The sequence below is a fragment of the Martes martes genome (genome assembly GCF_963455335.1).
Source record: "Martes martes genome assembly, chromosome: 2".
NCBI classification, from domain to species: Eukaryota; Metazoa; Chordata; class Mammalia; order Carnivora; family Mustelidae; genus Martes; species Martes martes.
The window spans coordinates 108,730,478-108,749,040 of NC_137889.1; the positions used below are offsets into that span (position 1 = coordinate 108,730,478).

At 35.0% G+C, this 18,563-nt stretch overlaps 1 protein-coding gene across 4 annotated transcripts in view; it reads left to right on the forward strand.

The window, feature by feature from the left end:
- The window catches only part of SEC24B (SEC24 homolog B, COPII coat complex component), a 97,692-nt gene that overhangs the window by 62,131 nt on the left and 16,998 nt on the right, over positions 1–18,563 (forward strand). For 2 of the 4 annotated variants that reach the window (XM_080796150.1, XM_080796148.1), the window contains 9 exons: positions 1,950–2,179; positions 7,150–7,331; positions 9,999–10,101; positions 12,271–12,397; positions 12,980–13,089; positions 15,255–15,367; positions 17,400–17,518; positions 17,891–17,946; positions 18,191–18,397. In XM_080796150.1, coding sequence (XP_080652276.1) covers positions 1,950–2,179; positions 7,150–7,331; positions 9,999–10,101; positions 12,271–12,397; positions 12,980–13,089; positions 15,255–15,367; positions 17,400–17,518; positions 17,891–17,946; positions 18,191–18,397 — 1,247 coding nt within the window. Of the gene's footprint in view, positions 1–1,949; positions 2,180–7,146; positions 7,332–9,998; positions 10,102–12,270; positions 12,398–12,979; positions 13,090–15,254; positions 15,368–17,399; positions 17,519–17,890; positions 17,947–18,190; positions 18,398–18,563 lie in introns of all 4 variants that reach the window. The other 2 variants (XM_080796149.1, XM_080796147.1) reach the window with 1 other exon arrangement.

The window sequence follows — 18,563 nt, forward strand, 5'->3', positions numbered from 1 at the left end:
CATCTAACTTCTCTTTTTCTCATTTTTTCTAATGATTCGAAACTGTAGGATGAACAGAACAAGTAATTTGCCCTTCTCTTTATTTCTTACCACCTTGGTAATAATCCAGGATGGAGCTTAATTGAAGTTGAAATATGCTGGACTTAACATACTATCTTGCTATCACTGTGCTATGAAGCAGTAGAAAACTTTCATCTTCTCAGCTTAGTATAGAGTTCTCTTTTAATATTTCAAGAATACTTCAATAAGCTACTCACTCTTTTGTGGATAAGGATTTTTTTCCTCTAGGGATGCGTGTTTGTGTAAGAAATTGGGGACCGTTCCAAAAGCAATCACTGTTACCAAAATATTCCAGAAGAGTTCATTCGTTCAGTAAAAGGGGAATACTACCTGTGGAATCACTGTATTGTACACCTGAAACTAATGTAACACTCTATGTTAACTATCCATTTGTTTAATGAAAAAAAATTTTTTTAAAGATGAATTTACTATAACTATATAGTATTTCATGAGCTTCAAATTAACCTAACAAAACAAAAACAAAAATTAACCTGAAGTGAAATGCTGAATGGGATAGTTAAAAGAGCGTGGCTTTGAAGTTTTGAAGTTTGACCTTGATTTGTTTGTCCATATTCATTTCATCAACAAATCATAATCTTCCTATGAACTGTGCTGACACTAAGTGAGTGACCTTAGGCAAGTTTTCTAGCTATTTATAGTGCACCAGAATTAAAGATGTGAACATCTAGAGCAGTAAGATTAAATGAATTGAAAATACTGTGTCAGGTGCTAGGATAGAACTTAGGACTATAGAAATGTATGGTATAATGTCCCTTTCCTAAGAAAGGGGAGAAGTTTTAGATCTCCACATTTATGACTCCAGCTTTTTATATCTTATGCTAATTACTGTTAGCATGTTAAGAGAACTTTCTACTTACATTCCCATCACTGTGATGAAGGATAAGCAGGATATGACACTACATTAAACTTCTTGTCCTGAGAAACCTGGGAGGTTTCCAGAAAACCAGTAAGCCAGCCCTTGCCTAATAAGCACAAGATGATAGAAGAATGTCTGGGAACATATCTTCAAAATGAGAGCCAATAGATATTGTCAGTAGAAAGATATGATTCTTGAAGAATCTTTAAAAAATATGTTTTATTAAGTCAAACGCTTTTAAGAGCATATTTTTGTAGAGTCTGGTTCCTGGTGAAGAATATAATTTTTATATGAAAAATAGATTGAAATTCATATATATGATATAGATTTATTTGACTTTAAAATAAGACTAACAGTATAGCAACATATTAATAATGGTATGTGTAGTAATTTTTAGGGTTTCTTGTGATTTTTGTGCTTAATGATTAAATTTTCTACAGTTTTTTCTCAGTTTTAATCAAATTTTAGTTCTTTATTTTAACATTTTATTTATTTATTTGAGAGAGAGTGTGTGTGCACAAGCAGGTGGAGCGGCAGGCAAAGGGAAAGGGAGAAGCAGACTCCCTAGTGAGCAGGGAGCCCAATGTGGGGCTCAGTCCCAGAACCCCTGGATCGTGACCCAAGCTGAAGGCAGATGCTTAACTGAGCCACCAGGAGCCTGTAGTTTTTTGTTTTAAATTTAAATTATGGAAGAACATTTGTTCATTAAATTTTATTTGGCATCTGTTACATACCAGACATTGTTTTAGAAGCTGAACACTATACACTAGTCTTTCATAATCTCAGTTTTGCCTCTGCAAATAATACAGACCTCTAGCTGAGTAAAGGGGGCAAAGGGTTCATGGTTCTATTCTCTCTACTTCTGTGGATGTTTACAATTTCTGGATGTTTGCAATTTCTCCTAGTCAAAGGTTTATAAAAGGAAAATGCCAAAGATTATGCCTTGCCCGGGAGCCAGCTGTTTACAGAGTCCTGATTTTCAGTGTTAACACCATGTTTTTCCCTTTGCTAGATATGCTTTCCTCATCAGCAAGCAGTCCTGCTCCTGATCCCGGTCCTGAACCCGACCCTGCTCCCGCTCCTGCTCCAGCATCTTCTGCTCCTCAGCCCTCAAAAATGGCCAAGCCATTTGGGTATGGTTATCCAACTCTTCAGCCCGGTTATCAGAATGCTACAGCACCACCTAATTCTGGAGTACCGCCCAGTAGCCCAGGTTATTCTGGATTCCAGCCGTATGCTCAAGTATGTATAAAGACACCGCAGTTCTAAAATTGTCAAACTATTATCAATTCTCACAAATCCCTGGTGATTCAAATGGATCATAGGTGTGAATACAGATAAGCCTAGGTCAAACGTACATAGATTTTGGTTCCAGTTTGTGTGTGTATGTGTGTGTATTTGTGTGTGCATAGATAGAGATAAAAAGAAATATAAATATCAAATCTTTAAAGTTGTTATATCTGGATCAAGTTATTAGGTAAGATTTTTCTGTCCTTTGTTGTACTTTTATTTTTTAGAGGCTTGCAGGTTTATTTCCGTTCTACTATTTCTATTATTCTTTTATAATCAGGAAATTAAATGTTAAGTTTTTTTAAAGTCTGTAATATTAAGCTGGCTTTTTCCTCAAAAAAAAAATGATGTTATAAACGTGGTGTGGAATTTTGGTTCCAACTCTTAGATCAAAGAAGTCTTCATGGTGCAACATAGAACTGAAATTGGTAACAGTCTCCACAAATGTAAATGCTAATCAGTAATTATATTTATTACAATAAATGACCCATTTATTATTTATATTAGATGATCCATTTAATATATAATATATAAGAATATAAATTGTATTATTTAATAATATAATATTATATATTATATTATATATAATATCATATATTATTATATTATTATTATTATATATAATGACCCATTTATAACAGTGACCCATTCTGATACGACCTTTTTTGGAGTCACCTTTTAAATGCCATATCAATTTAATAATAGGGAATAGTAAGTATCTTACATTTATATTTATTAAGAATGTAAAATGTAAGAAAACAATTGAAATGGTAAAGCATTCTATTTAAAATGAAAAACTGTTCTTAGTAGACTAACCTTATAGAAAATTCATCTTATGGTACACTAAGAATGAAGATTAAATGGGCACCTGGGTGGCTCAGTCGGTTAAGTGTCTGCCTTCGGCTCAGGTCATGATCTCAGGATTCTGGCATCGAGCCCCACATCAAGCTCCCTGCTTAGTGGGGAGCCTGCTTCTCCCTCTCATGTGCCTGCTACTCCCCATGCTTGTGTTCTCTCTGTCAAATAAATAAATAAATCTATAAATAAATAAATAAATAAATCTTTAAAATATTTACTACCTGACCCTCTACAGAGAAAGTTTGCTGATCCTTGAAATAGTAGAATGGAAAGTATTGTTTTTTTGTTTTTGTTTTAAGATTTTATTTATTTATTTGAAACAGTACAGAGGGAGAGTGAGAAGCAAACTGCCCACTGGGCAGAGAGCCCTATGTGGGCTTCAATCCCAGGACCCTGAGATCACGACCTGAGCCAAAAGCAGCTGCTTAACCAGCTGAGCCACTGAGGAACTCCAAAAGTATTCTTTTTCCATTTTATTTTGCAGAAGTTAAGAGATTGTCCTTGGACTAAAAGTAAAAATTAATATTTATTATACTAGATTTTAAAAATAACTTCATTCTTGGGGTGTCTGGGTGGCTCAATCATTAGGCATCTACCTTCGGCTCAGGTCATGATCCCGGGGTGTTGAAATCGAGCTCTCTTCGGGGTCTCTGCTCGGCAGGAAGCCTGCTTCTCTGCCTCCCACTCCCCCTGCTTGTGTTCCCTCTCTCACTATGTCTCTGTCTGTCAAATAAATAAAAATCTTCAAAAAATAAAAATAACTTCATTCTGTCCTTCTGTAATTTCCATCCTTTTTATACTCTAATTCCAATGGAAGGATCACAGGAGTTTGAATGAAGGAGACAGAGGCATACTAAAAAGTAACTGATGATTAATCACGGGAGAAATGAGAATCATGAAGCAAAAGCTTTAGATTTTATACTGTTAGAGATCAGTGACTTACACCTTTCCTTTTTTATAACCTTTTATTGAAACATCTGTATTCTATTTATGTATAATTAAATAAATCAATATCATACTATTTGATACCTTTCTACAAATTGGACACATGTAACCAACAGCCAGAGCCCTTTCTTATGCCTTTTCTAGCCACTAACCCCCAAACAAAAGTTAGTAACTATCTTGACTTCTAATACTGCACATTAATTTTACCTGTTTTTAATAATAGCTGTGTATATTCTTGCCTAGACTCTTTGGCTCAACCTTATGCTTACTGTGTGCTTACTGTGTTCATTCATTTTCATGGTTTCATGTACCCCATTATGTGAATATAGTAGTTTATTTATTTGTTCCATTGTTGCTGGGCGTTAGGGTAAGTTTCCAGTGTGGGGCTATTATATAGCGCTCTTGTGAATATTTCTGTTCGTGTCTTTTAAATGAGTGTATGTATCAAGGAGTGGAATTGCTGGGTCGTAGAGTATCCAGACTCTCCGAAGTTAATGCAAAACAGTTCTCCAAAGCAGATGTTCCAGTTTATACCTCCATTAACAGTGTGCGAGAGTTCCAGTTACTGTATGTCCTTGTCAACACTTGGAAATTTGACCTTTTTATAGTAGTTATCTTCTTTTCATATTAAAGTGAAGAAATTGAGATTCAGATAAGTGAAATCATCTGTCCAAGACCAGGCTTAGTTCTGAGAATACAAGTCTTTACAGTTCAAAATTAAGCACTTTTTTCCTTCTCTTTAAATGGTAGGGACTTGTGCAAAAGAAGACCAAAGTCACACTTGATATATGTATCTAAGGAAGATGACAGAGCAGCAATTTGGTTTTATTTAATCTGAATTTAAAATAGTTTTTTGGACATTAGTTTCAGGGTCAGTGAGCAATAATAATTTAAACACACAGCTAGGATGTACATTTAAATTCTCACCTGCCTATTAAAAAAATATTGTAGATTTTAATCTAAGATTAATATTAGCAAACTAATTTTAAAAGAAGCCACTTAAAGGTGACTTTTTATATGCCCTTCTGGTTCCACGGTTATGGCCAGAGGGGTATCAGGGTCACCAAGAATAATTTGGAGGTTGCCAAGGACTTGTTTTAAAGTGTTTTCAAGTCTGACCGAGAACTCTGACATTGTCAGGGAGGGTGAAATTAAGAAAACAAACGAGTAATAGGAATGAAATCAGAGGTAATGAAGGACCGTAGTCAGAAGCTTAGATTTTATCCCAAGTCGAAAGGGGAGACATTGGAGATTTTATGTAATGGAATGATACATCTGATTTACATTATTTAGAGAATCATTTGGGCTGCTGTGTGAAGAACAGATTAGGGATGGAATTTTCTGAAAAGACAAAAATGGAAACAGGGGGGCGCCTGGGTGGCTCAGTGGGTTAAAGCCTCTGCCTTTGGCTCAGGTCATGATCCCAGGGTCCTGGGATCAAGCACCGTATCGGGCTCTCTGCTCAGCAGGGAGCCTACTTCCCTTCCTCTCTCTGCCTGCCTCTTTGCCTACTTGTGATCTCTGTCTGTCAAATAAATAAAATCTTAAAAAACAAAAATGGAAACAGGGAGACAAATGGAAGCTTTGCCATAATCACAGAAATGTATGATTGTGCTTTGTTCTAAGGTAGTTATCGGTGAAGGTAATGAAAAGTGGATGGATAATGTCTGTCTTTTGACTTATTGATGGATTTGTTATGGTAGTTGAGAGAAAGGAACATATAAAAGATAACTTGGGTTTTTGGCAGAGCAGCTGGGTAGAGGATAGTTCGTTTACTTTGAAGGTGAAGAGAGACAAATACGTCTAAGAGTGGCAATTGAGTTGGCCGTGTTAAGTTAAAATGCCTAGTAGACATTTACATGGAGCTATGTAGCAGGCAGTGGAAGTGTATATGAATGTGCATTCCTCTATATTACCAAGTTCATCAAGAATTATTTTTTATTAAAAAGAATTATTTTTTATAAGTAGATGTATTTTTTTTATAATTTAGTCATAAATTACTAAAGTCCCAGCTCATATTCTTTCATAATTATTCAGGTCCTCTGGTTTGTCTGATGCACATTGCAATATTTCTTCCACCTTGACATTTGTTTTTAATTTTAATGGTATTTTTTGGCATTGAAGGAATATCTTAATTTTATATAGTCATATTATGATTTCTTATTAATTTTATTTTCAAGGATTTTATTTATTTATTTGACAGAGAGAACATAAGCAGAGAGAGTGGCAGGCAGAGGGAAAGGGAGAAGCAGGCTCCCCACTGAGCAGAGAGCCCAACAAAGGGCTAGGTCTCAGGACCTTGGGATCATGACCTAAGCTAAAGACAGATGCTTAACCAACTGAGCCACCCAGGTGCCCCCATATTATGATTTCTTTTGTTTTTACCTTTGTTTGTATCCTTTAAAAGATCTTTTCAACCTTAGATTAGGAAATATTCCCCCTATAAATTTTTTTTAGTTCTTAGGTGATTTCAGTTTTACGTCTTTAATCTATTTAAGGTTTTATTTTGGTTTATAATGTAAATAATAAACTCATTTTCCTCCCCAAAAATAGCTCTAAGTTCACTATCATTTACTAAATAATCTGTCTTTTTTCACTGGCCAAAAATTGGGTAGTTTGAGCATCAAAATGAATAACTGTAATTCATTAAGTCACTTAGAGTTCATAGAAAGCTGTGAATTCATAATAATACTAAAAATATAACAAATGTAACACAGAAAAAATAAACAAAGCAAAACTCATTGAACATGATTATACATTTTTATGCCATCAACTCATTATCCTGAAAATTGATTGTTGAAAAAACTTGGAAACAAAAACGTTTATCCTGCCTCACAGAATCCAGATTCTTGATGCTGAAAAACATTGCTGAAATTTTGTTATGAGGTTTAACTGTGCTAAGATTTAAATTTATTCATTATTTTGCTTTGAGTTTTTTTTTCAAGACTTCTTTAATTGAGCTGCCCTATTAAAACCATTCTGTTTCCAAGCCAGGTTCAAATTTTTTCATATTCTTACTTATTCGGTATGTTAAAATCCTATATGTAGTATAGTACATTGTATTCATGCTCATTATATTGTTCTTTTGTTTGTTTTGTTTTGAATTGCTTTGTCAGCAGTATCCTGGTATGAACCAGCTGTCCTCTGGTCTGGGAGGTCTGAGTCTTCAGAGTTCTCCACAGCCAGAAAGTCTGAGACCTATAAACCTCACCCAGGAGAGGAATATTTTACCCGTGACTCCTGTTTGGGCTCCTGTACCTAACTTAAACTTAGACCTCAAAAAATTAAACTGTAGCCCAGAGTAAGTATTTATTTTATGATCTTTAGTAAATGATACACTTTGTCAGAAATGTTTGACTTTCAAAACTAGTAAAAGTGATATTAATTCCTTGATTGAAAGTTTTGTTAATGGGGAATTTTCCATTTTATTTTGTATAGAAGTTCTAGCTATAAAATTCATTTTAGGTCCTGTTCCTGCCTCCATCTCTCCATCATTCCTATTCCCTATCACCTAATGCAAGGGAAATTTTTTTTTGAGTGAAGGAATCAGGAACCCAGATCCAACTCTATTTTTCTTAAATTTCTTTTTCCTTACTTATCACCAGTAATAACTTCTGATGTCTTTTAAATAAGGTGGAATCTTTAAAAATGTATGCCCTTCAATCTCTGCTTTAAAAAGGACACTGACTTCACTTAACGTAATCCCAAGAACAGGTTTAAATGGTTTGTCTCTGAGTTTCCTTTTTCCACGCAGCATAGAATGTAAGACCATTACCATATCCAGCCTGGATTTAAATTTGGATTTCCTTTCTTGAATATTTCCTCACCTCATGGAGAAGGTTAGCTGACTGTTGGCATCTGGTGGCCACAAAACCCAGGTGTTTCCTCCTGGTGGATGAGTTAGTTCTGCCATGCACTTCACAGTACCTTCAAAACCAAGCCTTCTCCTTTGTTGTGTGCTTTCAGTACTTCTTTCTCCTGAGAGTAGGATATTCCTACGCACCCAGATGCTTCTTAGAAAACATCTTTCTGCTCCTCATAAAGTAAACTCTGATTCACAGAACATGTGTCTTCTTCCTTGCATTAGGAGAATTAGTGTTCCTCTTTACAGCCAGTATTTTTCTTTATTAGGGCAATAGTTTTCTGGCTTGTTAAGAAAACTGTAAACTTCTCTTTTTTCAGTCAAAATCTTATGTAGATTTCTAATACAGAAAACAGAAAATGGACTTCCTTCTGCCACACACTATGACCAACTCCCATCAGTGCCTGAGGCAGTGTCAAGATCATTGCTGTTAAAATGTACAATCATTGATCCTAAGAGGAAAACAGCTGCCCACTCCTATGAATATAAGTTGCTGTCAGGTCTATGAGTATATGGCTTTTGGCCTCCTATTTTGAAAGATTAGGCATTGCCTAAGTAGGTGAATATAGTGTTTATATATGTCATAGATAGTGGATGGTGTGTGCTTCTACTCAGTTATGTGTTTTCTGTGAAAGTCCCTCTCTTACCAAAATAGCAATGCATAGTATTTGGGAGTGTAGACTTTACAGTTGGATGGACTCAGGTTCTTACCATGGTTCCACTGATAAGTAGCTATAAGACTCTGCAAATTTCTTAACAGATTTTCAATATTGTCAATTGTAAAACAGGAATAATAACTGTGCCTACATATAAAGGTAAATCATTTATTCAGTAAATATTTACTGAATGCCTTCTAAATTAAGGGCCAGGCACTGTTTCTAGATGCCAGGAATGAACCAGTAAACAGAGTTCCCTATCTCTTGCAACCTTTATCCTATTAGGGAAGACATACTATGAACAGTCAAAAAGTCTAAGTTAACCATCCTACATTATACACCATCTGTGTAATGTAATGTCAGAATATTACTGTGAAGTAGGGAGTAGTGAGGCCAGTAGAGGTTGGCTGTTTTCAGTTGAGCAGTCAGGACAGGTTTTCCCAAAGAGTTAACACTGAGTGGAGATCTGAATGAAGTGCGAGAGCAAACCACATGACCCTGGGAAGCAAGTGCCAAGTATGTGCAAGCTATATAAGCAGCAAATGCAGAAGTCATGAAGCAGGGATCATCTTAGTGTTCAAGGAACGCCAACAGCCTGGAGTCCAAATATGTCTGGATATCTCGACATACTGTGAGCTGCTCTTCTTAAAATTCCTTTCCTGGTTTCCAGTACTTCTCCTGCTTACCTCTTTGCTCCCTTATTGATTCTGTGTCTATTGACCTTAACTTATAACTTAGTAAGTTATAAACACTAACTAAGTAAGTGAGTACTTAGTAAGTTATGAACACTTTCTCTAAGAGAGGGATAGTGCTATGATGGCACAGAACAAAATGATGACGATCTCAAGTGGAAAAGACAGACAGGGTACACAGCCAACTAAATCAAAGCAGACTAATGATACCATAGAAGCATAAACTGATCTCAGAGCACAGAGGAGGACATCGTTTCTTCTGACTTGTGATCGGAGGGAATGGTGATTTCAGAAGAAGCGATAATTTTGATGGGTCTCAAAGTAAGAGACTCATCAAAGGACTTTCAGCAGGTGAAAAATGGGTAGTAAAGCAGGAACAGCATTATTAAAGATACAGAAGTTACCTGTTCACTTGTGTTTTCCTTTTCAGTCCTTCTTAATTTATGTTCTCCATGCTAGTAATAATGTTTTTTCCCAAATCTGTTGTACTTTCCCACCATGAAAATGTTGAATCCTTAATTAGGGTTTTTGACCTATATTGTATATATGCCTGCTTAGTGTAATATGGATCTTCCTAATTGTAGTTATATAACACCCAGACGATTTTCATTAATGCCCTTAAATTCTCTTGATTTCTGCATCTATAGTATATATATATAGTGTGTATATATATATAGATATATATATAGTATATATCTATAGTATATATGTATTTTCTGATCGTTAATAAAGTCTGTGTTGTCTGTATTTTTTTGCAGTTCATTTCGGTGTACTTTGACAAATATTCCGCAGACACAGGCTTTACTGAATAAAGCTAAGCTTCCTTTAGGACTGTTGTTACATCCCTTCAGAGACTTGACGGTAAAGTAACATTTTAAAATACTTGTGGGTACTGATGTGTGTTTATGTGTAGTGTGTTTTGACTGTATATTTTCTTGGAGATTTTTTCATCTTCTTTTATCTTTTAAGGTAGAAATAATCATTTTTGTCAGTTCACCTCAGCAAACATTTTCTAACTACCTGCTTTGTAACAGGCCCTAACCAAGCACTGGTAAATACAGAGATAACTAAGTCATTGACCTTGCCCCTGAGAAATTTGTATCTAACAGGGGACAAAGATATAAAAAGAAACAACTACAGTACAGGGTAACTAATACATGTACCTAAACAAATTCTACAAAGTGCTGATAGGCAGGGAGTATAGTATAGTACTGGGTGCAGTAGCAGAGGTTTGCTATGAGTGATGAGGTCCGAGCTGGACTTTGAAAGGTTAATGGTTTTGGAAGTTGGAAAGGCCATTACAGTTAAACCTTAGGCATCTTTATTAAACATAAAGGTCGCACCAACGGTTGTCCACTTGGGGGTGGAGGAACTGTATGCTGGTTCCTAATTCTATGAAACAAATAACTTTTGTAATCATAAGTCCAAATGCTTCAGGTCTTCTGAATGAAAACATTTCTTAAGTTTCCATAGTCTGTTGGTTTCATACTAATAAGCCTGCCGGATTTTTACATATAGTTCTGATATTTTATGCAAATATTATCTTTAAAATTTCTAAACTTCAAAAATTAAGTTTCTGCAGATACATTAATTTTCTCTAAAAGGTCCATTTCTTTCTCATATTTTTTTATTACCGTGGTTTTCTACCCCTCTTAATGCTACTGAGTTTCTTTTGCTCTCATTCATCCAAAAAAACGTGTATAAACTACCCATTATGCTAGGTGCTGAGATACAAAGGTTAGTAAGCGTCCTCATGGAGCTAACTTGCGTACTAACTCGGATACGTAGAAAGGAGCAGAGTGGATAGAAAATAAAATAATTATAAATGTGCAGTAAATACCTTGAATTTATTCACTTAGTAAATACTGTTTGATCACCTGTAATACTGTTTCAGCTATTATCTCTAAATCAGGATCGTTAATTTCCCATATACATAGGTGAGAATTTTTGTCTAAACACAGATGCCATCATGATAACCTTCTGGAAGTATACACTAAATTGGCAACAGTAACTTTCTCTGTGCTGTAGAATTCTGGCCAATCCTTTATTTTCTCATTTTCAGTTAATTGTATTTCTGTTTTTTCATAAGTATTATGTCATTACTTATGTAATAAAAACTATATATGTGAAAGAAATTGAATACAAACACATAATTATAATGTAGAGATAGGAAAAAGTGCCAGAAGGAAATATACTAAAATGTTATCAGGGATTAATTCAGGGAGATAGAATAATATGTGATTTCTAAGTGTTTTTTTGTATTTTCTAAATTTCTTAAAAATGAATATAAAGTTCCTTTCCCAAATCTTTTCTTTCCTTTTCCTTTTCCAGAAGCTCTCTGAAACAGATTTATAGGTTTATTTTTACATAGCATAATTTGTAATCTTTGCCCCCTCAGCACTTGAAAAGATCACTAAAATTACCAACTTTTCAATGGTCTCTTTTTTGTTAAGTTTAGCACCATAACATTTTCACCCTCTTAAAAAAACAACTCATTCAAATTAGGTAGGACTTCTACCTTTCGTCATCTGAAACTGTCTCACGCACACAAAAATTTTTTTCCACATATTTCTTTTAAAAGCCACACTGTGCTTGGTTCTTGTGGCCTTAGTCCCCGTCAGGGCTGTGGCGGCCATCTAGTGCACAGTGCCTTATGCTCTGGGACTAGGTGCTGTCAGGCAGCAGACACAAAAACATTTCTATGTGGTATGTGTTTCTTTCTCAGTGGTGTTTCTGGAGGCTAGCTGATGAGCTCCAAATTAAATTATTTTCTTGGCAAACCAGGCTTTTCATATCAGTCAGTAGCTTTTACTGCATTTGGTTTGGTGTTATCTTACAATTTGTGACAGAGAAGGAGAAAACTTGATGGCTGCTTGTGTTGCTCAGCCTATCACGGGATTTTATGAAAATGCTTCCATTTCAGAACACTGTTACGGTTTTCTGTTCTGTCTGTGGAGCAGAGCAGTATGTGTTCCATTTTTACCCTGAAGTGCTTTTTTTCTGCTACAGCATCTTTATTTTACTTCCTAGCAATTACCAGTGATAACATCAAATACCATTGTGAGGTGCCGATCTTGTCGAACATATATCAACCCTTTTGTATCATTCATTGATCAACGGAGATGGAAATGCAATTTGTGCTATAGAGTTAATGACGGTGAGTTTCAGAATCTTAAAATAAGTGTGTCTAATATTATTTTAAACATTTTGACATTTGTGGTCATTAGCTGGTCTCCATTGCTTTAAAAACTTTCATGCCACTTTTTATGCGAGAATATAGGCTAGGGACACTTGATCTTGGCTGGGGATGATAATGAGGAGAGTGACAGTAACAGCAAAGTAAAAAAATAGTCACAAAACAAGCAATGAAGGTCATGTAGACTAATTGTGCCATGTCTCTCTGTTATCCCCTTTAGTCATTTCTTAGGTCCTCTTAGTATAATTGCTTTCAAATTTGTGTTTCTGGTTTTTTTTCCGTGTCATGTGATACAACAAATAGGACATAAGCCTAAGAAGCAAGGTTACCTGTGTCCTGGTTTCCTCACCTGATTTCACAATAAGTTTTTTTTTTATCTTGATATATTTTTAAAGAGCGTTTTTATCATTGGATGTTCACAGAACCATTGTAAACCTTATACAAATATTGATGGTAAAGATGTTTATTTCTTGGTATGCATATGTCTTGTTTAGTTACAAATTATATTACTAAATTTGTACTGGATTTCTAATTTTTACCTAGTTCCTGAAGAATTTATGTATAATCCCCTTACTCGCTCTTACGGAGAGCCTCATAAACGACCAGAAGTACAGAATTCAACTGTGGAGTTCATTGCTTCTTCAGATTACATGGTAACTGCTCAGTGTAAAAATTAGTCGTGGGCTATAACTGTATTGTCATTTATAATTTGCTGTTGAGTGAATTCTTGGAAAGTTTGAATTGTCCCCAGTATGAGTTTTTTTTAAATAATGCTGAAAGTTTATACTTCACAAATAGAAAACTCTACAATTGTAAAGGTTACTTGATGTCCTAGAAGAATGCAGTTATGTCAGTAAGAAACATTAGTAGTTTTTTTTTTTACGATAAAGACTATTTATAATATTATTGCCATTTTGACTTAATTGCTGACATGAAATGAAAATAAATATCCTTTTACCATGTAATATTTAAGACCTTCAAATAGAAAAACTCACATTTTTGCCAAAAAGTGCAGTTTTCAGGCTCTTAAAGATATCACCATCTTACTGATTCACCCAGTACAGATATCAAGATAAATGGACAATGACTTTAATTTTTCTCTTTCCAGTTTATCATCAAATTCTGCTTTTCTTTTGTTTTTCTTTTTTTTTTTTTAAGATTTTATTTATTTGAGAGAGAGAGCACAAGCAAGGGGGAGGGGAGAGGGAGAAGCAGACTCCCCAATTGAGCAGGTAGGCCATTGTGGGACTCATCACAGGACCCTGAGATCAAGACCTGAGCCACAGATGCATACTTAACACACTGAGCCACCCAGGCGCCCCCTACTTTCTCTTTAATTGTACTACAAGAGCTCATTCTTTTCCCTTTATAAAAACAAATTCTTGGTTTAAGTTCTTCTCATCTTCTTTATTGTATCTGCTCATTTTAAATGTATTTATAACAGCTTACACTTATTTCTTCAGTACCCTTGTCACTAATATTTGTTGTCTACAAAAATAGAAGGTGTTGCTAGTGTGGAAAGGTGAACAGAGACAGCTAATGTGTATTAAATTTCTGTTTGGCCCATTTCTTTCTTGGTTTTTGTAGTTTTTATGGTCCTTTGGGTCCACTTTAGCATCTGCCCACTTAAACTACTATTTCCTTGTCTGTTTCCATATTAACTATAGTAAACTTTTTCTCTTGGGCGTTTTTACTCTCAGCTTCTTACCTTCTTTACAACTTACATTCCCAACTCTGGTCTGACTCCATAGGATCTTAATCTAATTGAAATGGTAAAGCAAGAAGTTAATCTTTAATTTTTGCCATATGACCCACGTGATCCTTGGTCAGCATATTAAGAAAAAAAAAGATTTTCTATATCCTTTCAACTTTCTATAACAGTAATTTTCAAGCATACTTCAAAAAAGAGATAATAGTATAGTGAACTATTATTTACCCCTCACCAAGCTTCAACAGTTGTCAGCATTTTTCTAGATATATTTCATCTATCCCCAGTCCCACCTCAATATCCCCTCCCCTCACACCACCCTGGAATTTATACATATCATTTAACCTATAAATACTTCAGTATATATCTCTAGCAGATAATGACTTAACATCCTTAGAATACCATCACAGGACTTCCTTTATACTTGGCATTTAACCCTTGGGATTTAGCCACGACCAGCTAACCCTAGAGCTAGTACTAATGTCTAGTACTATTGTCCGATTTTAAAAAGTAAATATAAAAAAACAGTGTTTTTCTGTATTAGGGAAGGGATAGAGATCTTCATATTAAAAAATAAGCTCATGTTTTTCTTTGAAAGATGAATCTCAATCAACACTCTACCAGGAAAACATTAGCCCATTTATTTAACCATTACTGTATAACAACTCCATATATATATATATATTTTTTTTTTTTTTTAATTTAATTGAGAGAGAGAGAGAGCACACAAGCTGGGTTGGTGTAAAGGGCAGAGGAAAGGGAGAGAATCTTAAGCAGGCTCCATGCCCAGTGCAGAGCCTAATGCAGGGCTGGATCTCACAACCCAGAGATCATGACCTGAGCCGAAATCAAGAGTTGGACACTTAACCCACTGAGCCACCCAGCCGCACCTAACAACTGCCTTATTATGCTTAATCCATAACCAACTTTATAAGAAAAAAGTTAAAGGAGTGTCATTTTCATTAGTACGTAAGATCTAATAAAATGTCAATCCTCCTATTTGTGTATTTTTTGTGTGTCATTTACTCAGTAAATATCCAGTAATAATAGTGTTATAAAAAGAATAAATTGTGCCTGCTAAATAAAGTACATTATTTTCATTCCTTTCAGCTTCGTCCTCCTCAGCCTGCAGTTTACTTGTTTGTTCTAGATGTATCTCATAACGCAGTAGAAGCTGGATATTTGACAATTTTGTGCCAGTCATTGTTAGAAAATCTAGACAAGTAAGAAATTTTTTTACTCATGATGTGTGTGTACAAATATATATAAATGTGAAAAGTTTATTAGCAATTTATGGAATTAAGTTTTTCATTACAGTTTGACATTGTTTATCTCTCACTGCAAGAGTACTTCTTGTCCACCTCAGACTAAGGGTCCTTCTTCGGTTACTGCACTTTTTGACATGGTATCTGAATCATAAAATTTTGTTTTGTTTTGTTTTGTTTTTAATTTTTTTATTTACTTGACAGACAGAGATCACAAGTAGGCAGGGAGGCAGTCAGAAAGAGAGGAGGAAGAAGTCTCCCTGCTGAGCAGAGAACCTGATGTGGGACTCCATCCCAGGACCCTGAGATCATGACCTGAGCTGAAGGCAGAGGCTTTAACCCACTGAGCCACAAAGGCGCCCCTTCCTTTTAGTTTCTGCTGATAACTTAAGAGTTCTCGTATTTTTATCCTTATTGAAGCATTTGCCCTGGTTTTAGTCACAGGTGCTTAATTCAGATAGAGCTCTAGCAGTGAGTGGCAATGGAAGACTGTGCAAAGAGATAGTTTTGAAACTGAAGAGGCAGCTTGCTGAAACAGTGTGAGGATATATAACCCTAGAAATAGGAGCCAGACCAATGAGTAACTATTTGTGAGTTAAATAGGCTATGCAAAACCAAAAGGACAAAATTGGGAATGGAAGATCACTTAAAACATGTATATATGTTTAATTAAGCAGAAAATAGAAGCATTAAGAAAGTTAAAAAAAAAAAAAAGGTAACCTGTTTTTGGAAAGGGCTAGTGATAACAACATTGAGAAAGGAATTTGATGTGGAGCAATTCCAGCTCAATTCTGAATTTTGAGCTTGGAATAGAGTAGATACATAGTCTCCATTCTAATTGGTAACAAACTACCCTAATACTCATTGACCTTAGAAATTTCAGAGGAACAAAGAATTGTCTATAGAAACATCATAAATCCTGACCTATATTGGCAAGCTAAATACTTGCATTACTTGGTTCATTCTGTTCTCTGAAGTGCTTTTTGATCTTGTTTGCAGACCATCTGACTAGCCTGATCAGTCATGCATAATAGGAATAATGCTTTTTGTTTTGATGCACACTATTTTGGCATCCTCTAATATTCAAAAATATTTTTTAAATATTGCTAAAATAATATAATTATTATATATAAAATTATATAACAGCTGTTAATATAATTGGTGGTACATAGAAACATAGCTTTGTAAGATGAGGCATCCAAATGAAATGGTAATTTATTCTTTTTTGCCAAGGCATTGACTTTTGCATACTGAGTTCTAACAGAAAACTTCTAAAAGGTTGATGATAGATAAAATGTCTTGATGTTCTTAAATGTGGTTTTTATTTAAAATTTCTACATTAAAATCTGATTTACATTACATTGTCTTTTCTTGGAAAGTACTCATATGTCATTCTTCCCTTAAACTGTTTAAACTAGATACATTATTTTTGTAATATTGGAACTGAAAATAAGAGTTAAATTTTTAGTTAAAAGAGTGTGTTTTAGAGGAAAGTTAGCAAGAAATCTTGGGGGTTTTTTGGTTTTGTTTTGAGAGAGAGAGAGTATGCGTGAGGAGGGCAGAGGAAGAGGGAGAGAAAGAGAATCCCAAGCAGGTTCCACATACCCAGCGTGGAACCCAACTCAGGGCTTGATCTGACAACCCTCAGATCATTGACCTGAGCCAAAATCAAGTCAGACACCTAACTGACTGAGCTACCCAGGCACCCCAGAAATCTTCGATTATCTAGTCATTTCATTTTTAGTTTTGGTTTATTATTTATGGTTCAGTTTTCTGAAATACTAACTCTAAACATGTACTTTCATCTGAAAATGGGATGTTTCATCCTTGGTCTTTTCTGATGTATGTTGGTTTAGGGAGGAATAACTTCCTGTCATCTGTGGAAAAGCACATGTAATTATTCTTAGACTTAGTTTACTATTTTATTATTTTTTAAAATAAAATATGCAACTGAAAACTTTGAATTTAAAGTTGTCCTTTTTATCCTTAGGCTTCCTGGAGATTCACGAACAAGAATAGGATTCATGACCTTCGATAGCACTATTCATTTCTACAATTTACAAGAGGGATTATCACAGCCTCAAATGTTGATTGTGTCTGATATAGATGGTAAGCAGTGAGTAAGTCTTTCTAACTATAGATTTTGGAATTGAGGCTATTTGTTTGACAGTATATCCTGTCATAATTCTGTAAGGATAATTTGTTGTACTTTGATATTTGTCTTAAAAAAGTTTCCTGGGGGGAAAAAAAGTTTCCTGGAAAAAAAAAAATAGTTTCCTGGAAAATACTTCATTCTAAGTTTTCTGTGCCTGTGTATGTACTTATACATGTGTGCACACACATGTAAAATGTATGCATAGTGGATATATAAGCAGTATTATGGTGCCCATTATATATGGCCAGATAAAAACTATTTTTAAATTGATGATATTCTTTTGACTTGATTTATCTGTTGATTAAAATAAATGTTCTTCCCTTTAGATGTTTTCCTACCTACACCGGATAGCTTACTTGTGAATCTATATGAGAGTAAAGAGGTGAGATAGATTTTTTTTCGTAAAGTGTGAAAATATTTCTTTTATTTCAACTGTTGACTGACGTCTTTAACATTTGTTTACTTGGTATATAAATATCACATAGACAATGTAGATAGCGTATCTATTGACCCCTCAGTTTACAGTCCCCCAAGATAGAGTGGTATATATTATACTCCAGAATGTTTTAAAGAAGAAAATTTCCTTGCCCTCTCAGTAATTCAATTTTTAATCTTTGTTTTCCCAGCTTATAAAAGACTTATTGAATGCATTACCAAATATGTTCATCAATACAAGAGAAACACACAGTGCCCTTGGTCCTGCACTTCAGGCTGCCTTTAAATTAATGTCTCCAACAGGTGGCCGTGTGTCTGTATTTCAGACACAGTTACCTTCCTTGGGTGCAGGACTTCTGCAGTCCAGAGAAGACCCTAATCAGAGATCAAGCACAAAGGTATTGTATATTTGGTTTCTTGGTCATATTTAAGATGGTGTTTGTACCTCTATAGACTGTGTGACTATTTGTTCATTCTTCTACTTTTCTACCTCATTAATAGTAGAAACTCTGCTGAGAAGGTTTGATCAGATTATCGTTTTGTGTTGTTTTAGTTCTTGGTTTA